This window comes from Neofelis nebulosa, chromosome 2, assembly GCF_028018385.1.
Source record: "Neofelis nebulosa isolate mNeoNeb1 chromosome 2, mNeoNeb1.pri, whole genome shotgun sequence".
Lineage (NCBI taxonomy): Eukaryota > Metazoa > Chordata > Mammalia > Carnivora > Felidae > Neofelis > Neofelis nebulosa.
This window is the reverse complement of record NC_080783.1, coordinates 28,524,641-28,544,906: the sequence shown is the minus strand read 5'-3', so window position 1 is coordinate 28,544,906 and position 20,266 is coordinate 28,524,641. Positions and strand designations below refer to the sequence as shown.

The following is a 20,266-nucleotide window of genomic DNA, read 5'->3' as shown; positions in this document are numbered from 1 at the left end:
TGTTAATATACAAAATATATAAAGAATTCATACAACTCAACAGCAAAAAGGAATCTGATTAAAAAATGGCAGAAAATCTGAACATTTTTCCAAAGAAGACATACAGATGGTCAACAGGTATATGAAAAGTGCTCAATATCACTAATTATCAGGGAAACAGAAGTCAAAATCACAGTGAGCTATCAGATCACATCTTGTAGAATGGCTATTATTGAAAAGGCAAAAAATGACAAGTGTTGGCAAGAATGTGGCAAAAAGGGGAACCCTTGTGAACTGTTGGTGGGGATGTAATTTGGTGCAGCCACTATGGAACATGGTATGGAGATTCCTCAAAAAACTAAAAATAGAATCACCACATGATCCAGCAATTCTACTTCTGGGTATTTATCTGAAGAAAATGAAAATACTAACGAGAAAAGACGTCTGTACTCCCATTAATGCTGCGGCATTATTTACAAGAGCCAAAATATAGAAACAATCTAAGTGTTCATCAATGGATAAATGAATAGAGAGACTGTGATACACACACACACACACAGAGGAATATTACTCAGTCATAAAAAACAGTGAAATCTTGTCATGTGTGACAACAGGGATGAACACTGAAGGTATTATGCTAAGAGAATCTAAATTCTCATATATATGGAATCTAAAACAAACAATAGCAAAACCCCAAGCTCACAGATACAGAGAACAGGTTGGTGGTGGTTGTCAGGGGTAGTGGGGGTTGGAGAGTGAAATGGGTAAAGAGGGTCAAAAGGTACACATGTCCAGCCATAAAACAGTTAAGTTATGGGGGGGGGGGGTAATGTATAGCATGGTGACTGTAATTAATACTGTATTGCACATTTGAAAGTTGCTAAGAGCGTAGATCTTAACAATTCTCATCACAAGAAAAAAAGTCGTTAACTACGTGTAGTGATTTATGTTGTGGTGACCATTTCGCAATATACACAGTGAATCATGTTGCACACCTGAAATGAATATAATGTATGTCAATTAGACCTCAATAAAAAAGGAAAGAAAGCTATCAGACATTCAAAGGTGATAACTTCTTAGAAGTAAAAGGGGGGGGGGTAGTAAATGTGGAGAGAAAAGAGAAATTTGGGTGGTAACACCGGAAGAACAAATTGGTGACTGGGTGACTGTGTGGATGATGTTTGTAATACAGAGTTAAACTCTATTTTGATGTTTGTAAACAGCTTCTTTTTTTTTTTTTTTTTTTTATTTATTTTTGGGACAGAGAGAGACAGAGCATGAACGGGGGAGGGGCAGAGAGAGAGGGAGACACAGAATTGGAAACAGGCTCCAGGCTCCGAGCCATCAGCCCAGAGCCTGACGCGGGGCTCGAACTCACGGACCGCGAGATCGTGACCTGGCTGAAGTCGGACGCTTAACCGACTGCGCCACCCAGGCGCCCCTGTAAACAGCTTCTAAACCTCATGCCTGCCTCTTCTTGTGCCCCACACCTGGGCAAGCTGATGGGACGTGTTCTCCCTTAGCACCTGCAGGAGATTCAAACCACCCAATTTCCTGCTTCCTACCGGAATCCTCACCCAGGCCCACCCCCTAACCGCAATAAAAGCCTTAAGCCAGTCTACTTTCCTTATTCTCTCCAGTCATTTTGGAAGAGTTTGAGCTCTGCTCGTCCCTGAAACCTCAATTTGTAAGTAACTAGCCTTTTCATGCTTTCAAAATATATATATATATATATTTCTGTTTTTTCATGTCTACATTATGAATGCAAGTTAACTTTCATAATGTTTAAATTGTTAAAAAACGACAGCTCTACAAAGCATGGCTTTAGAAATGTAATTTGCATATGCATATATGTAAACTTTACAAAAATGTAGATGACCTTCATTTTCTGGTTTTGTATGGCCTGTGTTTTTACTCGTCTCTGATAATGTTTATTTTCACAAAAGGTCTTGAAAATTGCCTATCAGTGAACCTGTCATGACTGCATTAGACTTGATGCTTGTATCTAAGGAGACCTGTGTGTCTAATCAGAATGTTCTCTGACTTATGGGTGTTTTTAGGTTTTGGAAGGTAACACTGCCCCATTCAATTAGAATGACTTATAAGATATGTGGAGTGTCAATAGCCCTATCTAATACCAGGCAATTTAAGGTCAGGTTTTTGTTTACATAATTATCACTGAATTCTAGACATTTAATCTTATCTCTTTAAATACCTAACTGGGAGTCAGTAAGTAAGCAATCATGATGCATATTGCATTTTCTATGAATCTCACTTAAATGTTTTAAATGCCCTTTGGCGGTTCTACTTTTTCTTTCCTGCCCTCTCAGAAATGACCTGCCCTCACAGCTCCCTCCCCTGACATTATTTGATCTTGATCACCTGGTTGGTGAACAAATTCCTATAGTTTAAAATTGTGTTTTTTGTAGTCACTAGGAGGAGAAACAGTAGTGGTATCAGATCCTTTTATCCATTCCCCAGATATTCAAAGGTTATAATAATTTCATACCACCCAGCGTACTGTGCAGGGGAAGTCTGTTCCCCAACTTGAACATTTTTGTCACGTAGTTTGGTGTGAATCCAAGGAGAGAGAAGTCAATGCGCTGACTGACCTGCCTTAGACTTGGCCTTAAGCAAAAAATGAAAACCGTGAATTTACAACAGGAGGACATTCAAAGACAAGATCAGGTTCAAAGAGAAAAGCATTTTGAATAGCATGCTCACATGTGACATGTTCAGAGTTTCGGCAAAATCTAAATGGAAAAGTGTGCGAAGAAAGAAAGCCCGGCAAGGGGCCAGTTTTCCAGAGGGCTGAGGGCAGATCAACCGTGATCTGCCTCCTTCTCCACACCACCCAATGGCCTGCCTTTCTCCCTTCCGGCATCTCTATGTCACTGGGCCAGAAGAGAGGACTCTTCTACAGTCGTGTGCTACTGCTCGTAGCTCTAGTGAAGGAAAACTACCAAGCAGGTCAGAGTTTCGTACAAATCGTAGAGGTTTCGGTTTTCCTCGGGCCCTCTGTGCTTCAGGCACACGGTTAATCAAAAAAGGATTTTACTTTGTTCCCTCAGTCTTTCTCCTTTAATTTTTATTTATTTTATTTTATTTTTTTAAGTGAAGAGCACTCAGCTCATTGAAACTCCAGGAAGTTGGTGAGTAGCTTCTTGTCAGCTGGGAGAAGAGGGTTCATTGGCTACCTCATATATTAAATTGAGGTATCCCATACATAAGGTATAGTGCACAGATCTTAGGTACAACTCCAGGAAATTTTAAACGTGTGCAAAACTATTGTCCTGTTTGCTCTCTCGGCCTCCAGCCCCAACCACGCCAACCCAGTCTCTATGGCATCACCAGCAGGATCTTATTAAAATATCTGACCAAGTGATGAAAATGACATCAGCTGTTGTACCACCCCCACAGCAGTGACTGTTTAATTTGTGCCAGTCACTTCCCTAAGCTTTTTAACTCATTTTCTCCATTAAGCTAATACAAGTCAAGTACTTGGAACATTTGCAGGCACACTGTGAGCACTAAATAAATAACTATTATATACGAGAACCCTGAAAGGTCAATACTGTTATCATTGCCAATTTGCAGGTGATAAAACTGAGGCTCATAAGGCTTCTGTCCTTTGCTCAAGGTCACCCAGCTTAAACGAGTGGAGTAGGGAGCTGGACTCCCAGGGCCCGGTGCTAACCACTCCAGTACGTTCCTAGAGCTGGTATTTCTTTAATGAAAACCCCTTGAGGCCTCCTCAGCCCCTATAAGATAAGGTCTCAACTCCTTAGCATGGCCTGCAAGGTCTTCCCACAAGCTAGGTACATCCACTCTTTGCAAACTTGCTTCTAGTTTTTATCTACTGTGCCTCTGTCTCCTGCTCTCATGATGCCTGCCTACCTCATCATTCCCTCAAAAAGTTTTGCTTGATAACTACTATCTATTGCTATCATCATGGAGAAGTTCTGGATGTTTTCTATATTTACTTCCAATTCTTACTGCAACTGCCCAGGATAAGTAGCATCTTCACTCCTTTCACAGGTCAGTAAGTTTGGGCATAGAAAGCTTCAGGGACTGGTCGCCTGGTCAGAGGACCAACAGGCACCAAAGCTGGAGTTTCAACTCGGGCCCGTACGGTTTCCATGCCTAGTCATTCCTACTCCATTACCATGCCTCTCCAGGCACGCGCTTTCATACCTGGCCCAAATGCCACCTAGTTTCTAAGGCATTTTTGCCTCTAGCCACTACCTGACCCCATCTTGCTCTGCTGCCCTTCCATGGGTATAAACAGATCACTTGTTAAGGAGGAATGGGTCCTGCTCCATTTCCATTTCGGGCCTTTCCAAGTGCATTCAACCTTTGTATTCAAAAAGCTGAAACAGGATATTTCTGGGATATTCCTACTGCAGGCCCCGGAACCAAACACTTAAATGCCAACTTTGTCCCAACAAAATGGCAAGCCTTTGACCAGATGAGGTTATGGTTTCATGGCGTGAACCTAGAGGGCAGAGGGGTTGCTGCCAGTTAAACACCACATGCACTTTAGCAGAGCCTCCAGGGGACGTGTGATTCACGCGCTCCTGGGACGTGCACAATTCCTGAGGGATGAGCTAGTCGGCTCTCCAAACATGAGACAATAGAGGATGAATGCTGTGGGCAGCCAGAAAGGCCAGAGTGGGCAATTTTTGAACTGCTCTTAAAAAGCATTTTATCATTGGAATAGCTAACATTCTTGTTGATTATGTAGAATAAAAAACACTGAAGCATTTGAACATTTGGTGCATGTTCAGCTCCTTCTGTACCTCAAAAATGAATCTTAATGCGCAGTCTGTAAAAGGCTCCTAACTTGACAGGAAGTGGCTGGCTCTGCAACTGCCTCCTGACAAGTTTTGGCAGCATTTGGCTGTGATCATTCAATCATAGTTGTATTTAAGATTGTAAAATAAGTTAATTCTTTTAGCTTATTAATCTTACATAAGTTTAAACTACATGTGTTTCTTTTCAAGTCCCGAGCTAAAAATTCTCACTGTTAAGAAAAAGTACAAAAAGTGCAAAAATTCAACTTGGAGTCAGTACAATTATTAAAATAATTTAAAAAGGAAATTGGGTTGACAAGGTGATTTCAAAGTTGATCTGGAGGGATAAAACAGCAGGCGTAAGTGAGACAATTTTGTAAAACAAGGATATGAAGATACAGTTGTGTTACCAGACCTGAAAATATCATAAAATTCACATGATTGGTACTGGCCATTGGAATTGCTGCTGAGGAAATAGAAGTGATTGCTCAGAAACAGATCCCAGGACACACACGTAATTAGATTATATGAATATGGAATCAAAAGTCAGCATGGAAAGGACGGAGTATCTAAAAAAGGGCCTGAAATGACTACTTAACCATTTGGGGGGAAATTTCCCCTCTATCCTCACTTATACAATGAAGAAAAATCCCAGAAATTTCTTACTGAATGTATGAAATGAACTATTTGAAAAGACAAAATGCAACTTATCATTTATCAGATTCAACCATGGAGAAAGGCTTTGAAAGCCACAGGGGAAAAAAAAATCACAACAGGGAAAAGTGGACAGATCTGAACTCATAAAAGTTGAAAACTTCTGTTTATCAAAAAGATCACATATAAAATCCAAGGGCTAACAACAAAACTAGGAAAAACATGACCCGTAACATATAAGGAACTCATGTAAACTCAGTGGGGAAAAAAAATAGTCTGTCCTCAAATGGACAAAAGATGTGATCAAATTTTTTAAATGTAGTAATTAACATGCAAAAACACATTTAGCTTCCCAAATAAAAAAAAAAAAAATAGGCAAAATCAAACAGTGATGAGGAATTTTTTTTTTTTTTTTTTTTTTTTTTGCCTCTAAAATTACCAAAAACGTAATTGGTATGCACGTGTGTATGTATGTGTTTAAAATCCCTGGCTGATGCTCCAGAGATCTGAAGAGAGAACTTGATGTGTTGGCAGGTATAGATTTAGGAAAATGTATCTAGAGCTTTTAAAAAGTTCAAACCCTGACTGTAATAATTCCTCTTCTGAATTTACCTTAAATAATCAGAAGCTGAAGATTTTATACAAGGAAGTATATCCTAGTATTATTTATAAGGAAAAGGCATTCAACTATAGCAATAGAATCTTCCACACGAAAGCAAAAGAGCTAGTGCTTCTGAAGGTTATTTAAAGCAAGATAAAAATTGATCTACTGTAAAGAATAAGCCATGTTTTATACCTATACATGCACAGGAAAGACCTAGCCAGATGTGTATCCAATTGTTAACTGTGGTGGTGGGCTAATGGTAATGACAGGAGCAGCAGCAGCAGCAGCTAACTGTGGCCAGGTATGTGATCTCACTGAATCCTCACATCACCGTTAGATCTTACTCCCCTCGCTGTACATGAGGATGCTGAGCAGTGGAGCTGGGACTCAAAGTCTGACTTACCAAGGGCTGGGATCTGAAACTCTCTGCCATCCTGCCTGGCGGTTATTTTCTCATTTTCTCCCTACTAACTGTTTGTGCTTCCCAAATTCTGTGCCATGAGTAGACTTTAATAATCTAGGGGAAAACACAACTTTTAAAAAAGTGAGTTGGGGCCAAGAAGCCCTTGGAAGTCTTGTGTTCTGTCCCATGACAGCCTGTGGTATGGGAGGCTGTGCCACCAGCGAGTCTTCTTTCTCTTGCCCTTGGCTCTGGGTTCTCTTTCCTAAATTTCCTGTCCCTTTCCCCTAGTCTTTCCAGTGTACATCGTGGAGTCAGTTGGCCTGGTGAGGGCGGGAAGCCCTTGGCGCATGGTGGTGCCATCCTAGAGCTGATCTGGACTAGTCTCTTCCTTCTCTTCTGCCTACCCTTAGACTTCCTGGCATCCCCTGGGAATACGCCTTAACAAAAACAAAACGGGGCCTCCTGGGGTTAACTCTGGACTTGGCCTTTCACAGCTCTAGGATTCAATTGCATTTTTTCAGTGGTTCTGCCTTTAAACTCAAACCCTTTTAAAGAGAAATTTAAGGAGAGCAAAACATAGGAAACAGTGCCAAATGCCAATAACATCTTTTAGTCGTTTGGGGAATGGGCAGCTTTAGAAACCGCAAATTCCCACTTATGCAAGGGCCACTTGAGCTTTTTTCTTGATTGCTTAGTGACAGAAGCCTGGCTTTAGACCATGGTCAGAGTTGTTCCCTCTTGTTTTCTTTCTCTCTCTTTCTCTGAAAATAGTTATAAAAGGCCTGAGTTATCACAAGGAGAGTTGCCTAATCCTAAAGCTCCAATCAAGTAACAAACATCATTTTCCACTTTAGTTCGTTCAGACTAAAAAGCAGATCCAGGTCTCAGTACCTGCTCAACAAGCTATCCTAATGAACCCTGCACTCAAAGTTTGGGAGGCTCCACACGTGGGACTTTGCCACCAGTTGGCAAGGCTTTGGTACCTAATGTGTTCGGCTAGGCATCCTGTCTCCCTTCTCCCAAAGGAAGTCACAAAAGGGGAAGATCTGAATATTGTTATGTGATTATGTTGTCCAAAACTGTGGCTGGTACAATAGAAAATGGAAAGAATCCCAGAGAGCTCTCTTCTGTGACTATCAGGGATGATGAACCCAAACACCAGAGTCCAATTTGGAGGTTCTTCTCAGCCCCCACCATCAGAGCTAGATTATGGTGTGACCCGGCCAGTCCTAGGACATGAACTGGTAAACTGTACAACATTATCACCAAATAAATTGGAAATACGGTGCCATTGAGCTCACATTTCCACGGCTACTCTTTAAATTACTGTCAAATGTGAACTAGTTCCTCTAGAGGATAAGTAGATAGCAGTGAAAAATTTTAAAAACTTCTTTATATATTGAGTACTGAACATTTTGGTGGTAAGCACATGTCAGGTGTACAGAGAACCTGTAAGCCAGGAAAAGCATTCTGGAATGATGCACCAGTCATCTGAGCAATCAGTTAATGTGGGTGCAAGAGACGAGCTTCATTGCATGAATGTTAAAGTTGCCTGATTCTGTAAAAATCGCAGACCAAAACTAAGAACTATAGAGTTGGAAAAAGATACAAATATCCTCAATAAAATACTAGCTAGCTGGATCTAGCAACATAAAAAAAGAATTAAACACTATAACCAATTGAGATTCACCCCAGGAATGCAAGGTTGGTTTAACATCTGAAAATCAAATATTGTATTAAGTCACATTAATAGAATAAAGGACAAAAAACACAAGATGATCTCAACAGATGCAAACAAAAAAAAGCATTTGACAAAATCCAACCCCTCCCTGTGATAAAAAGCATTTGACAAGAAGGGAACTTCTTCAACAGATATAGGCTATCCATGAAAAACTCAAGTTAAAAGCATATTTAATAATGAAAGACCAAATGTTTTACTCTTAAGATCAGGAATTAGACCAGGATGTCTGTTTTTTAACACATCTATTCAATATTTTACTGGAGGTTCTAGCTAAGACAATTAGGCAAGAAAAAGAAAAACTGATGGTGACCAAATCTGGTATCTGAAAAGTTGGAAACATTTTGCTGAGATGAAAGCCAGAAAAAAAAAAAAAACAAACCTTAAGTATATTTTGATCATGACCTTATAATTATATCCTTGTATGTTGCTTGTACTCTTGGAGAGGCTGTGACTAACACCATCCAGTTCAGAGTTATGGAAATACTTATTAGGAATCTCATTCCAAGTAAGTTAAGAAGGTAGTGCTACTGTTAGAGTATGTAATACATTTTTCATTTTTTAAAAATGTTTATTTATTTTGAGAGAGAGAGAGAATCCCAAGCAGAGCCTGATGCCGGGCTTGAACCCATAAACTGTGAGATCATGACCTGAGCCAAAACCAAGGGTTGGATGCTTAACCAACTGAGCCATCCAGGTGCCCTGTAATTCTTCATTCTCAACAGAAAGAAGTATAATGTATTTTTATTGATAATCAGTTTGTCGCTCCCTTTCCTTATCTACTAAATATACTAAATACCATCTGAGTACCTACTAAAAGTAAGTTAAGAGTACCAATGAGGAAGATGCTAAATTATTAGCCTGCTGGAGCATCCACATATTTGTCTGGCCCTGCTTTCTGAAGGTTCTCTGGGTCATGGCTACTCCCAAGAGAAAAAAGATGACATTAGTCTGATAGACCTGTTCCAGGTCCCTTTGTACTGGATCATGAAAGACTCCATATGGACATGGGGCTTAGTGTCAGGCCAGAAACATGCCATTGCCATCTGCTGCTGAAAGTGAGGCCATTGGGTAGATAAGGATGAGAACCTGCCTCTCTACAAAGATCCTTTAAGGTACAAGGAAAGCCACATAAGGGACAGGGCTACTCAGACGTCTTAGAGTTAGTGAAATAAAAAATGTGAAAGCCAGTCATATCCATTGAGTTTACAGAGTGATCTAGGGGCTGGGAAGTCTGAGACCTTTGACTAGTTTCTATTGTCTTCCTTAGAGCATTGACTGTGGCGTTGATCCTGTTGCTTCGGGGTTGCTGGCCAATGCCAGCCTTCAACAGGCCAGATCTTCCCTGGCTGACTCTGACTTATCCTGAGAAATCATCTTAAATTTTGCAGGAGTCTTTGAACTTTGCTACTTGTCTGTGCTTTGGACTTAAAATTAACCCCTCCAACTCCAGCCTCCTTGACATTGGGCATTTGGGGCCTCCTCTCCCTTTTACAAATCTTTCTGCATCTCCCAATGGCCTCCTTCTAGATCAACTCTGAAATCTCATGTAAAATAATGTTTTGATCAAAGCATGAAGTCAAGAAAAATAAGTGACTTTTTTTCTTAAATATGTCCAAGATTTTTTAGCTTCTCTATTCTCTTAAGTCCTGGAAACAACAGCAGCATTAAAGAAACATTAAAGAAAAACAAACAAAAAACCAATGACCAAGTATTTCTCAATTGTGCTCTGAACTTTCCATTTTGGAAGTGAAAAATGAAATAAACATTTTAACAAATATCAGCATTTCAATGGATTGGTTGCTCACAGTAACTATTTCAGGGGCACCTCAACTTTCAAAAAGGATTTTATTAATAATTAGCATTGCAGTCCTGATAGGAAAACCAGAAACCTAGAGAATAAAGAGAATTTCACAAGCAGAGTGCTTTAATAATTTCCCTGAAGAAAAGGCTTGAATGCACTTTAGAAAGAGATTGGCATGATTCCACATTACCCTTCCTGAAGTACTCAAGCCTGCTAGGCAACGAACAGGAATCCTACCATGAACAGTGACTGAGCAATGGCACCCAAATTTCATGTTTTCAGGATTGGTACAATTTTTTTTAAGTTTCTAATTTTTACTTTTGCCGAGTAAGGATATTAGAAACCAAACAAAAATCTCTTGACTATCATTATCCTTTCACAAGAAGGTAACGGGATTTTAACACCAAAAAAGCAGAAATAGTATGTTTTCAGGAAAAAAAAATTATGAGGTGTGATTAAAAGTTCACTACAAAAAAAAATAAAGTAAAAACTCTCAGGAAGGCAAAAGAAAATAGGTTATTGTGGGGAAAAAAAAGTTCAGTACAATATATTTTTCTCTCTTCTCTATGCTCTGGTGAAAACTCCGTGGCAGATGAGCCCCCCCCCCCCGCCCCCCCACGGAGGGAGGGAGGGAGGGATCTTTTCGATAAGAACACAAGGAAGCTGACTCAGTGTTTGCCAAAAACATTGCATTAAAGTGCACTTCAGAATAGAAGAATCAGGACAATGTTTCCCAAACTTCAATCGTGTGAAAACACCTTCACAAACGTTGTCATAGCTGCATTCCACCTGTGTTGTTTACTTAATGCTTTATTTAAATGGAGTCATTTACTTAAGTAAGTTTGTTTAAAAATGAAAGCCTTGCATGAATACCACAAATGGAAAACCAGCATCCCTTGCCATAAAATCAAGATAACACAACTGCTGGAACACCCTGAGCCTGCTACCAACTCTGTTCAAAAAGAAAAAAAAAAAAAAAAGATTAGCAGATGTTAGGGGTTCAAGTCGCACCAAAATAAATCGTTGCTTAATTTAACCTCAAGGACAGAAAGAGAGCGGAAGGGAATAATTTTCTCATTATGCGATTAAATGTCATTTAATGCCATGTCCATCTCTTGTACCAACCAGTTGCATTTTGGTAGAAATTCCATGAAATCAGAGATGTCCTTGTATAGTAATGAAAAGCACTGGCTAAGTTGGTCTTCCTGAGTTTGAATTTTGATACTTTTCCATGTCCTAGCTGGTGACTTTGGGCAAATTATTTTTACCTGCTCTGCCTAAGGTTTTCATCTAAGAAATGGGCGTAATAATAAAACCCACTGCACAGGCTGGTTGTGAGGATGGAATGATAGATACATGCAAATCTCTTAGAAATGTAAATAGCACATTAAGAGCTCAAAAATGTTGTTCTTCTTAAACCACACTTTGAGGAATGCCAAATTAGGATACTGAAGGCTTATATTAAGCTGTATCAGGCATATAGTAATATAGTAATGTATTTCTGGAAAGAACAGCTAGGAAATAAGAACGACCATTCTTTTACTAATTTGAGTAAAAATGAATAACTTAGTGCACATGCATCTACGGCAATTTATTGTTTGTTTGGTTTGTTTCCTTCCATGCCCAATTTTCTTGGTGAAGAGCAAGGTTGAAGGATATATTTTTGCCTTTGAGGCATACCACACGATGCCTTTGACACAAAAAGGTCACACCATACAGAAGGGCTTTTGGGATCTTAACTGTAAATCGCTACTTAGGTAAACAAGGCCATCCAAATATATTAGGCTTTTAATTATGAAATCAGTGTCCCCTCTATTTAGAGTAAACAATAGAATTAACAGGATTTAACCCTCAAAGTGGCTACACGTTATGATTTAATTCATATTGTGAAATATAGTAAGGACAGACTTACTCATCACTACTATCATCAAATAAATAAGCTAACATCAAAAAGGAGTCGTTCTGGGGGGCTCCTGAGATGGATTAGTTGGTCCTGAACAAGAAAGACATATATTAACATAAGCTAAGCTGTTGCCTTTCATGTGTTTCATCCCTTTTGTCCCTGGAACTATATTTAGTACAGAGAGAACAACAGCACTGCCAGGGCAGTCAAGTAGAAAGAGAGGGTATTAATTTAGTAGATCTTGCTCAAGGTTAGGTAGGGCAAGAGATAGCGGGCAAATACATGTTTAGTTTGTTAAACCACAAGATAAGGTCACTTGGAAATTTATAGCAAACTCTAGACCCTACTCTGGGTTTACCTTGATGGTGGCCTCATTCAGAAGGATCTGGATTTCAAAAATATCCATCTTCTTTAGTCCCTGTCCATTTTCCAGGGGAGGAACTGTTTCTTCTGTCTCTATAGCATGCTTCTTGGTAACATCGTTATTGCCTCTTCTTCCTCTCCACTCAGCTTTGGCTGTTTCTTCTTCCAGTGTTCCAAGTTGAACACTTCTGCTTTTCTTTTTTGCTGTCATGATCCCCCCATTTGTAACTTGCCTCCCTTTTCTCTACAGACCTCTTTATTGCTAGACTTCTCTTCTGATCAGGCCAAGTCATCATCCTTATTTGTTTTGCTTTTTCAGGAAGGTCGCTCAGTTTTTCTATCGAATTCTGCATCAAATATTAAGCATTTTTAAAAAATGTTATCTGTCCTCTCCCACTTCTTCCCTCACTGTCAAGAACATTTAAAAAAAAATTCCTTCACTGTACTTTTATTATGTTTGTAAGCCATAGAATATTCCAGATGTTGGAAGTGGAGTTAGGCCGCATCTTTTCATTTCTCTTTGCACCTTTCCCTAGGACCTATTTCTTTTAGAGAGCTTAGCTTGAATACTTTAGGAGACCACAAAGAGCACAATAAACTCAGATGCAATACAGTAAATTCCTTTTCCCCTTCCTTCGAGTTTGCATCTGGTCTGTGTATCTAGTCAAAGAGAGTCCTCCGCTTTGGAGCTCATTAAACGTTAGTAACTACTAGCAGTGGCTCTAGCTTTTAGTGAGTTTCTACACTTTATCTATAAATGGTCCCTATGCTCTGGGGAAAATGAACACTTTTGGATCTATCCAATTACTTTACAATGATCTGAATGGGTCGTTTATGAAAATATACTAGTGTCCTGGAAATGTCACTTCACCACTAAAATAAGGACCAAAATATCCATACATACACATGCAGAGTCTGCATTCTGCCAGGTGGTGTTCCAAGTGCTGGGAATACTGGTGAACAGCTCCGGCAAGGCCCGGTTCTTCAGGAGCAATGACTTCCTGTGAGTATTTAAAGGCCCAGGAAAGTGATCGTAATCATACTGGTCAAGGAAACCAGGTTAAAACCATCTTATTAAAGAGGAGTGGATCAATTTGTTGGTGGATGTGCCACTATGTTAACAAAAGCTCCACCTCCCTGAACTAGGATACACATTTAAGAGTGGGCAGGTTTAAAAAAAAAAAAAAAATCCTAACCCAACCCAAAAGATAATGGGAATCATCTGTTCTGTTCTCATGTGCAAACCTATAATTTATGGAAAGATGGGAAAGAGAAAGTCCCTGAGGAGACCTAGCCAAGTTCTGTGGTGAAAATTCAACTGTGCTCAAAGCTCAGACTGGAAGAGGTGGGGGTGGAGAGGAGCAAGAAGCCACAGTAAAAATAACATGTCTTGAGGCAGCCAGCTCCCTCTCTTCTCCCCGCTTCCAATGCCATTCCTGGGCCAAGCTGCCTTCCTTCCTTGCTTCTGCCGCCCCAGCCCTTCCCCGTTCACAGGTTATTAATTTTTCCTCTGTGTTTTTCATTCATATTTGAAGAATTCCAAATTAGCTGTAGTACTCATGATTCTGTCACAAGGTCATGTCAGCAGTATAAATTGTACGGCATCCTAGGAAGCAGGTAGTTAACAGCATGTGAGAATGTGCATTAATGAAATAAAATGGAGTTACCAGGAATTTTCAAATTACGGAAAAGAGACCATTTCCTTAAACACATGACTGTGTATAATACATATCTGCATACTTACGTATAATTTATGACTAGAATATGCTAGAAGACCTGATAATAGAAAAGACTATCATTCTTAAATGCAGTGTTACTGGCAATATCACCCCACTGAACTCTGATTTTTTTGAGTTTTAGCTCTATATCATGATGGCCATGTATTGTATTTTTAAACATTTTTTTTTAATTTAATTTTTTGAGAGAGAATGTGTGTAAACAGGGGAGAGGAATAGAGGGAGAGAGGGAAGGGGAGAGACAGAATCTTAAGCAGGCTCCATGCCTAGCATGGAGCTCAATGCGGGGTTTGATCCCATGGCCCTGGGATCATGATCTGAGCCAAAATCAAGAGTTGGACACTCAACCGACTAAGCCACCTAGGCGCCCCAGTCAACTACTATTTTAAATGTATTTTTAAAAATGCCAGTATTAGTGATTTCTGCTAAGCCATTTGAAAAAGCATTTTCTATTACGCTTAATTTGCTTACATACTTCAATAAAAGTTCAGTGTGTGTGTGTGTGTGTGTGTGTGTGTGTGTATCTATATCTATCTATATCTTTATTGGTTCCCTTATCAGCCATATAAGGTAAATTATTATCTATGTCAGAGATGGAGAAACTGGGGTCATCTAAACTAGAAAAGATTGGCAGTAGTGGTAGAAAGAGGATGTGAAATATATGTCAGGTTGTCCAGGTAGGGAATCCCCTTTGTAACATTTCAGAGTTTCTAATATTAAAGTGTTCTTGCTATTCATGGACAGCTTGAACTGTTAGAATAAAAAAGAGAAAGCACCTGTAGTCACGGGGTGCATGATAAAAGCTTTATTACGGTGCTGTAAATCAACTGAACTTCACGTATTTATAACACAATCTCATCATCTTGTGAGGTAGGTACTTTAATAATCCCCATTTTACAAATAAGGAAACTGAGGCATAATATGTTTAAGTAATCCGCTCAAGATCACACAGTGGGTAAGGGGTACAGCTAAGATGTAAACCCAAGCTGTCTGGCTCCAGGCTCCATGCCCTCAACCATTATGCTCCACTGCCTTTCAGAGGGCATGCTATAGCTGAACTATAGCGGTTACCGAAAATCAGTTGTCTGAACTCAGGACTAAATAGTCCTAAAGAAAAAAGAAAACACAAGATTAATGTTAGTGAGATCTTCAGGTCACAAACGCTCACTTATGCAATATCGTGGCTTGAATTAACATACAGTCCCTTTTGAGCTCAGTCTCATACTTGTCTTCCTCTTCCTGTAACTCATTCATTCATTCACTCCATATTTATTGGGCATTTCCTCTTGCCCAGGTATTGTTCTTAGTAGTGGAGTGCAGGATGGATAAAGACTTGCATTCAAGGTGGAATTTTCCACGTATAGATCATTTTTATTTTTATTTTTTTTAAAGTAGGCTCCATGCCCAATATGGTGCTTGAACTCATGACCCTCAGATCAAGAGTCGCATGCTCTACTGACTGAGCCAGTATTTTTAAAGACTCTTACAAGCAGGCCTAAGAACGAACTCCGGTAATGTTTTATGTGGGGAATGCATAGCATAGTCTTGGCAAGAATCCTAAAACTGCACCGTCTCTGTTCCCAGTCTGGAAATTGGGTAGGCACCTCCAGATCCTGGGTAGAGGGACTGCTCGTTTCCTCCTAAATGCATCTCCTTCCCACTCGGAGGACCCCGTCAGCATACTGCCCATCTAGAATGAGCATCTTGTCTTACACATTTTAAATCCACCACATCACAAAACATGGTACCTAGCACTTCACAAATACTTAGAAGGTCATGAAATAGAGTCCATGCATAAGTCAAGGAGTGCCTTCCTAAGGTGCTCCTAATCTTTTTGTTTTTTTTTTAAGAAGCTACATATTCTTTTTAGTGTGGTAAATATACATTACATTTACCATTTTAACCATTTTTAGGTATATCTCATAATCCCTTTTGATTGGTTACACTTCACTGACTACTTTTCAGAATACTGTAGCTTCTCCTCCACTGTTAACCACTTCACAGGTAATAAAGTCACGATTCAGACAAGAAATTGGTTTTCCTAACTAGCACGGCTGGCCCCATTAGCCTCTTAGGAAGAATGGCTTCTTGCCTAGATAGAGATAACTTCAGTCCTCATGGTGCCCCTTCCATCCCCACCCTTGATGTGTCCAGAAGCTAGCTCCGAGGCCTGAAGTTTCTTGGCCTTCCTCATCCTAAGCAGCTGAATCAACTTGTCTCTCCACCCCTTTCATTATCCCATTCTGTCCACCCTATCAGTGGGGTGGAGACTCCTAGCTTCTAAGTGTGCTGAAGAAAACCCCAAAGGCAAGAAACGAGAATAACTTGCTCCTGCTAACAAAACAAACCAGAATACACAGTAGGGGCCAAGACCTCACAGTAGCCGAGTTCCAAATCTTTCCTTATCCCAAGGAGACAGACTGCCTGCCTCTCTATTCTAAGCTCAGGCAATGTGGCTTAAGCAAAGTCCTAGAGGAATTCAAGCCTCAAGATCCATTTTCAGCTTCTCCCAGATCCCCATGTGCCTTTTTATCCTTACTCCATCTTGCCCAGCCAAACGTGAAAGCCCGTGTAAAGACCATTGCATGTCTCACTTTGAAAGGACTTGAATGCCCTTATGAACTAGCTCCTGGCTGAAATCTTTGGTCCCATGGAGACAGAGAAAGCAGCAGCCAGTTGGAAAACAAAACAAACAAACAACGAAAAAAAAGCGCGTTGTTATCTTTACATCAAATTAAACTCAGATCTGCTTAATATCTTGGCCAACTTATGCCACAACTATTTTGGCCCTTTCCGCTACCCCAAAGCCTTCTGTGGCCAAAATGTACCATTGTGCTGCTGTTTGACACTGTGTGCCAGCAGGCTTCTGTGCCAAAGCCAAGTAACACCCTTCCTTCTTTGGGTTGTGGGGTAGCAGGGGAGGGTTTCTAATTCCTTTTGTGACCACTGACTAAGAGCTGAGTGGTCAACAATTTGGTAAATTATATACACACCTAAAATGTCAGCTGCATCAGATTTTTGTCCTCTATTCTTCCAGTAGCTGAAGGGAACCTTTAGGCTGAAGGCAATTCTAGAAGAGTTGGGTTTTCTAACCACATTCTGTGGGAGGGATGCTAGCAGAACTCCAGGCACGCCGGATCCTGAGCAGCAAAGACTCATCTTTGATAAGTATATATGCCAATGATTCAAACCAATGGCAAGTGATGAGAATTAAAAGTAGCCAGTTATGAACACACACACACTCGCGTGCGTGCACACACACACAGGGGGAGGGAGGGAGGGAGGGAGGGAGGGGGAGAGAGAGAGAGAGAGAGAGAGAGAGAGAGAGAGAGAGAGAGAGAGAGAGAAGCTCTACCACAAAAGTCCTTTTTGGAAGCAGACTAGCTATAAATATATAAACACACACTGACACAGGTCAGCCTTAGTGATGACTATAGAATATGCTAAGTCCAAAATTTCAAAAAACAAAAGCAAATTCACAGTATCATAAGTCCATATGTAATTAGCCTGCTTTCCCATTTGTGCTATAATATATTCTGTGGGTTATCCAGTTCTTTGCTCTGGAAGTTTGCTGTTTTTGACAACTGGTCACTGGGTTGGACAGAATGAAAATACTTTGGCCACCACAGTAGTGGTTAAGACTGTAGAAACTTTAGGGGCTATGGACTATTTGGGGGAACCTGGGCAGGAATTGGCCTAAGCACTATGACCACAGCATCTACGCAGCGTCTCCCAGGCACTGGATTTTTACATATATGGTGCTGGTACTCAGGCTGTGATGGGAACATTTATGTAGTTCTGTTCTCCTCATTGCCTTCTATTCTTTCCTTCTACCCAGTGATAAGACTTAGTGGAGCTTCAGCAATGGTAGGGCGTGGCCTTGCTGCCAGGTAGATCTTGGTATCAGGATGCCTCTAGAAATAAAGAAATGTTAGTGCTGGTGGCAAATAGTAAACGTAGTGGTTCAGAGTGTGTGCCCACTGGAGAAGGGAATCCTTCAACTGCAGGGGTAATCAAGCAGCTGGTCGTATTTGTTATTCTTGGACTTGATAAGTCTGAAACATTTCATATAAAATGGAAACGAGAAGGTATGTACTAGAACAGGACAGCTTGGGTTTGAATCCCAGCTCCTCTACTTCAGCTAAATGACTTTGGGCAAGAGATGAGTAATAATAGTACCTACCTCAGAGGGCTGTTGGGATTAAATGAGGTAATCTACATGGATTTAGAACAGGGTCTGGCCTCAAGTAAGCACTCTATAATAAAAGTCACATTTTTTTAAACATGTAATAAAAAACAGCTATGATTAATCTAATTATTTAGTACAATGTTCTCATTTTACAAAGACTAAGTGCCGGAAGTATTATGTTACTTGGTAAAGGATGAACTATTGTTGTCCTGGGTTGTAGGTTTTCTGAATGTCTCTCTCCTCCCTCCTTGACTGAGTGCTATGAAATGGGAGGCCTTTGTCTTCGGTGAGAGTGTGCCTTAACAACTTTGGGGAAAAAGCAAGCAGCCTGAGAATCCTGGCCCTTTCTAGCTCCTTCTGTCTGTCAGATGATCCCCTGCCCTGCCCCCAGAGGGCAACAGACAGAAAAAAGAGAAAAAGATGAAACTCCAATCGGTAGTTTTACTACCTGTGATTACCTAGACTTTCTCTCTGCACCCTTGACCTCTGCTCCAGCCAAGAATCCATTCAACAACCTCCTTCCCTGAATTCCCTTTTTCTTCAGGTCTAAGCCTTCCCTTATGATGCCCCATTCTTTCATTGTCCTTCATGCACACCCGTGCTGCAAGGGGCTCTCTGCTTTTAGCTCTGACACAAACTCCAACTCCTAGTTCACCAGATAACCTATCGAAGCTGCCCATTTAGGAGCAAATTCACTAGCTGGCATATTCTGCACATTTTTACTGGCCAACTTTTGTGTGCTGGGGACTATTCTAGTTGCCACTAGATTGAAAGGTATTAAGAAGGTAATTTGCTTTTAAGGGCTGTGTAAAATCAGTATATTTAACTTGTTTTTGTAAGCTGTCCTTCAGATTAAGTTTGTGGAAAAGATTAAAACTGCTGTTTAAGGACAAAAAGTGAAAACATCAGTTGATCTTTGGCAAATGGAATCTTGACATTTGTCCCTTGATTGAAGGAGCAGCTATCTGGCTTTCACTCCATGTTCCTTGCTATGCTCAGAGCCTTGCTAGTTTATGAAAACTGGCAAGAAAATCCCAGAAAGTAGAGACATATAGAGTAGCTTCCACAATTTAATCACTTCTTAAGGATCATGGAACCAGGATTCCTTGAGCTGGGAGAGGGGCTGTAAAAATTGTTTAACTCTACCTTTTCACTTCACAAATAAGGTAACTTAGGATTCTAGATATAAAGTAGTGAAGAGTCCGAGATTCTCCTCCTGGGTACGAATACTGTAAACAGCCAAAGCTTGAGGAAAAAAGTCATACAAGTTGGGTGTACTGTGTGAAACTGTCATTTAAAGATGCCATGTATCTTTAACACAAGGGTTAAACAGGGTTGAGCATAATCCCTTCGGTGGTTAAAAATCCATTTATGGGGCACCTGGTTGGCTCAGTTGGTTAAGCATCAGACTTTGGCTCAGGTCATGATCTCATGGTTTGGGAGTTCAAGCCCCACGTTGGGCTCTGTGCTGATAGCTTGGAGCCTGGACCCTGCTTCAGATTCTGTGTCTCCCTCTCTCTGCCCCTCCCCTACTTGTGCTCTGTCTCTCTCTCTCTTAAAAAATGAATAAACATTAAAAAAAATTTTTTTAATCCATTAAAAAAAAAAACAAACCTCTGTTTTTGTAAAGCCATAAAAAGTGATAGGGATGGGGATATTTTCCGAGGTTATAAGCTGTGTTTCCACTCCTAAGATTTAATGGAACACATGTATTCAGGGAGATGCGTGGAAGTTAAACACAATTCAACATCAGTTAATCCTAAGAGTATAGGCCCTTCAGTACAGGTCCCTTCCACCTGCACATTAAAGGAAGCTAGAAAGCCAATTACCCTCACAGCAGGGCCTCTCCCCTCCTGCAAAGGAAGAATGTACTGCAAATTCTATGGGTGCTTTACAAGCTGGTAAAACTATAATTGCAGGTGGGAAGGAAACATGGGTCCTTTTTATTTCTGCCAAAAGTTCAGTCTGGTAAGCTCCTCCCTTCTATAGCTACAGAAACAGTGTGGACTCAGTATTTTTTTTTTTCAACGTTTTTTATTTATTTTTGGGACAGAGAGAGACAGAGCATGAACGGGGGAGGGGCAGAGAGAGAGGGAGACA

General features: G+C 40.4%; 1 protein-coding gene across 11 annotated transcripts in view; it reads right to left on the bottom strand.

Annotated features, from left to right (window-relative positions):
- The window catches only part of PLEKHM3 (pleckstrin homology domain containing M3), a 199,590-nt gene that overhangs the window by 47,012 nt on the left and 132,312 nt on the right, over positions 1-20,266 (bottom strand). Inside the window, exons 7-9 of one of the 11 annotated variants that reach the window (XR_009255800.1) lie at positions 13,146-13,242; positions 12,237-12,588; positions 1,888-10,927 (exon numbers count right to left, since the gene is read on the bottom strand). The exons of 7 other annotated variants lie outside the window; for them this stretch is intronic. Coding sequence is in view for 2 of the 4 variants with exons in the window: in XM_058707246.1 (XP_058563229.1) it covers positions 10,926-10,927; positions 13,146-13,242 (99 nt within the window). In the remaining 2 variants the exon portion in view is untranslated. 3 more of the 11 variants (XM_058707246.1, XM_058707233.1, XR_009255797.1) reach the window with 3 other exon arrangements.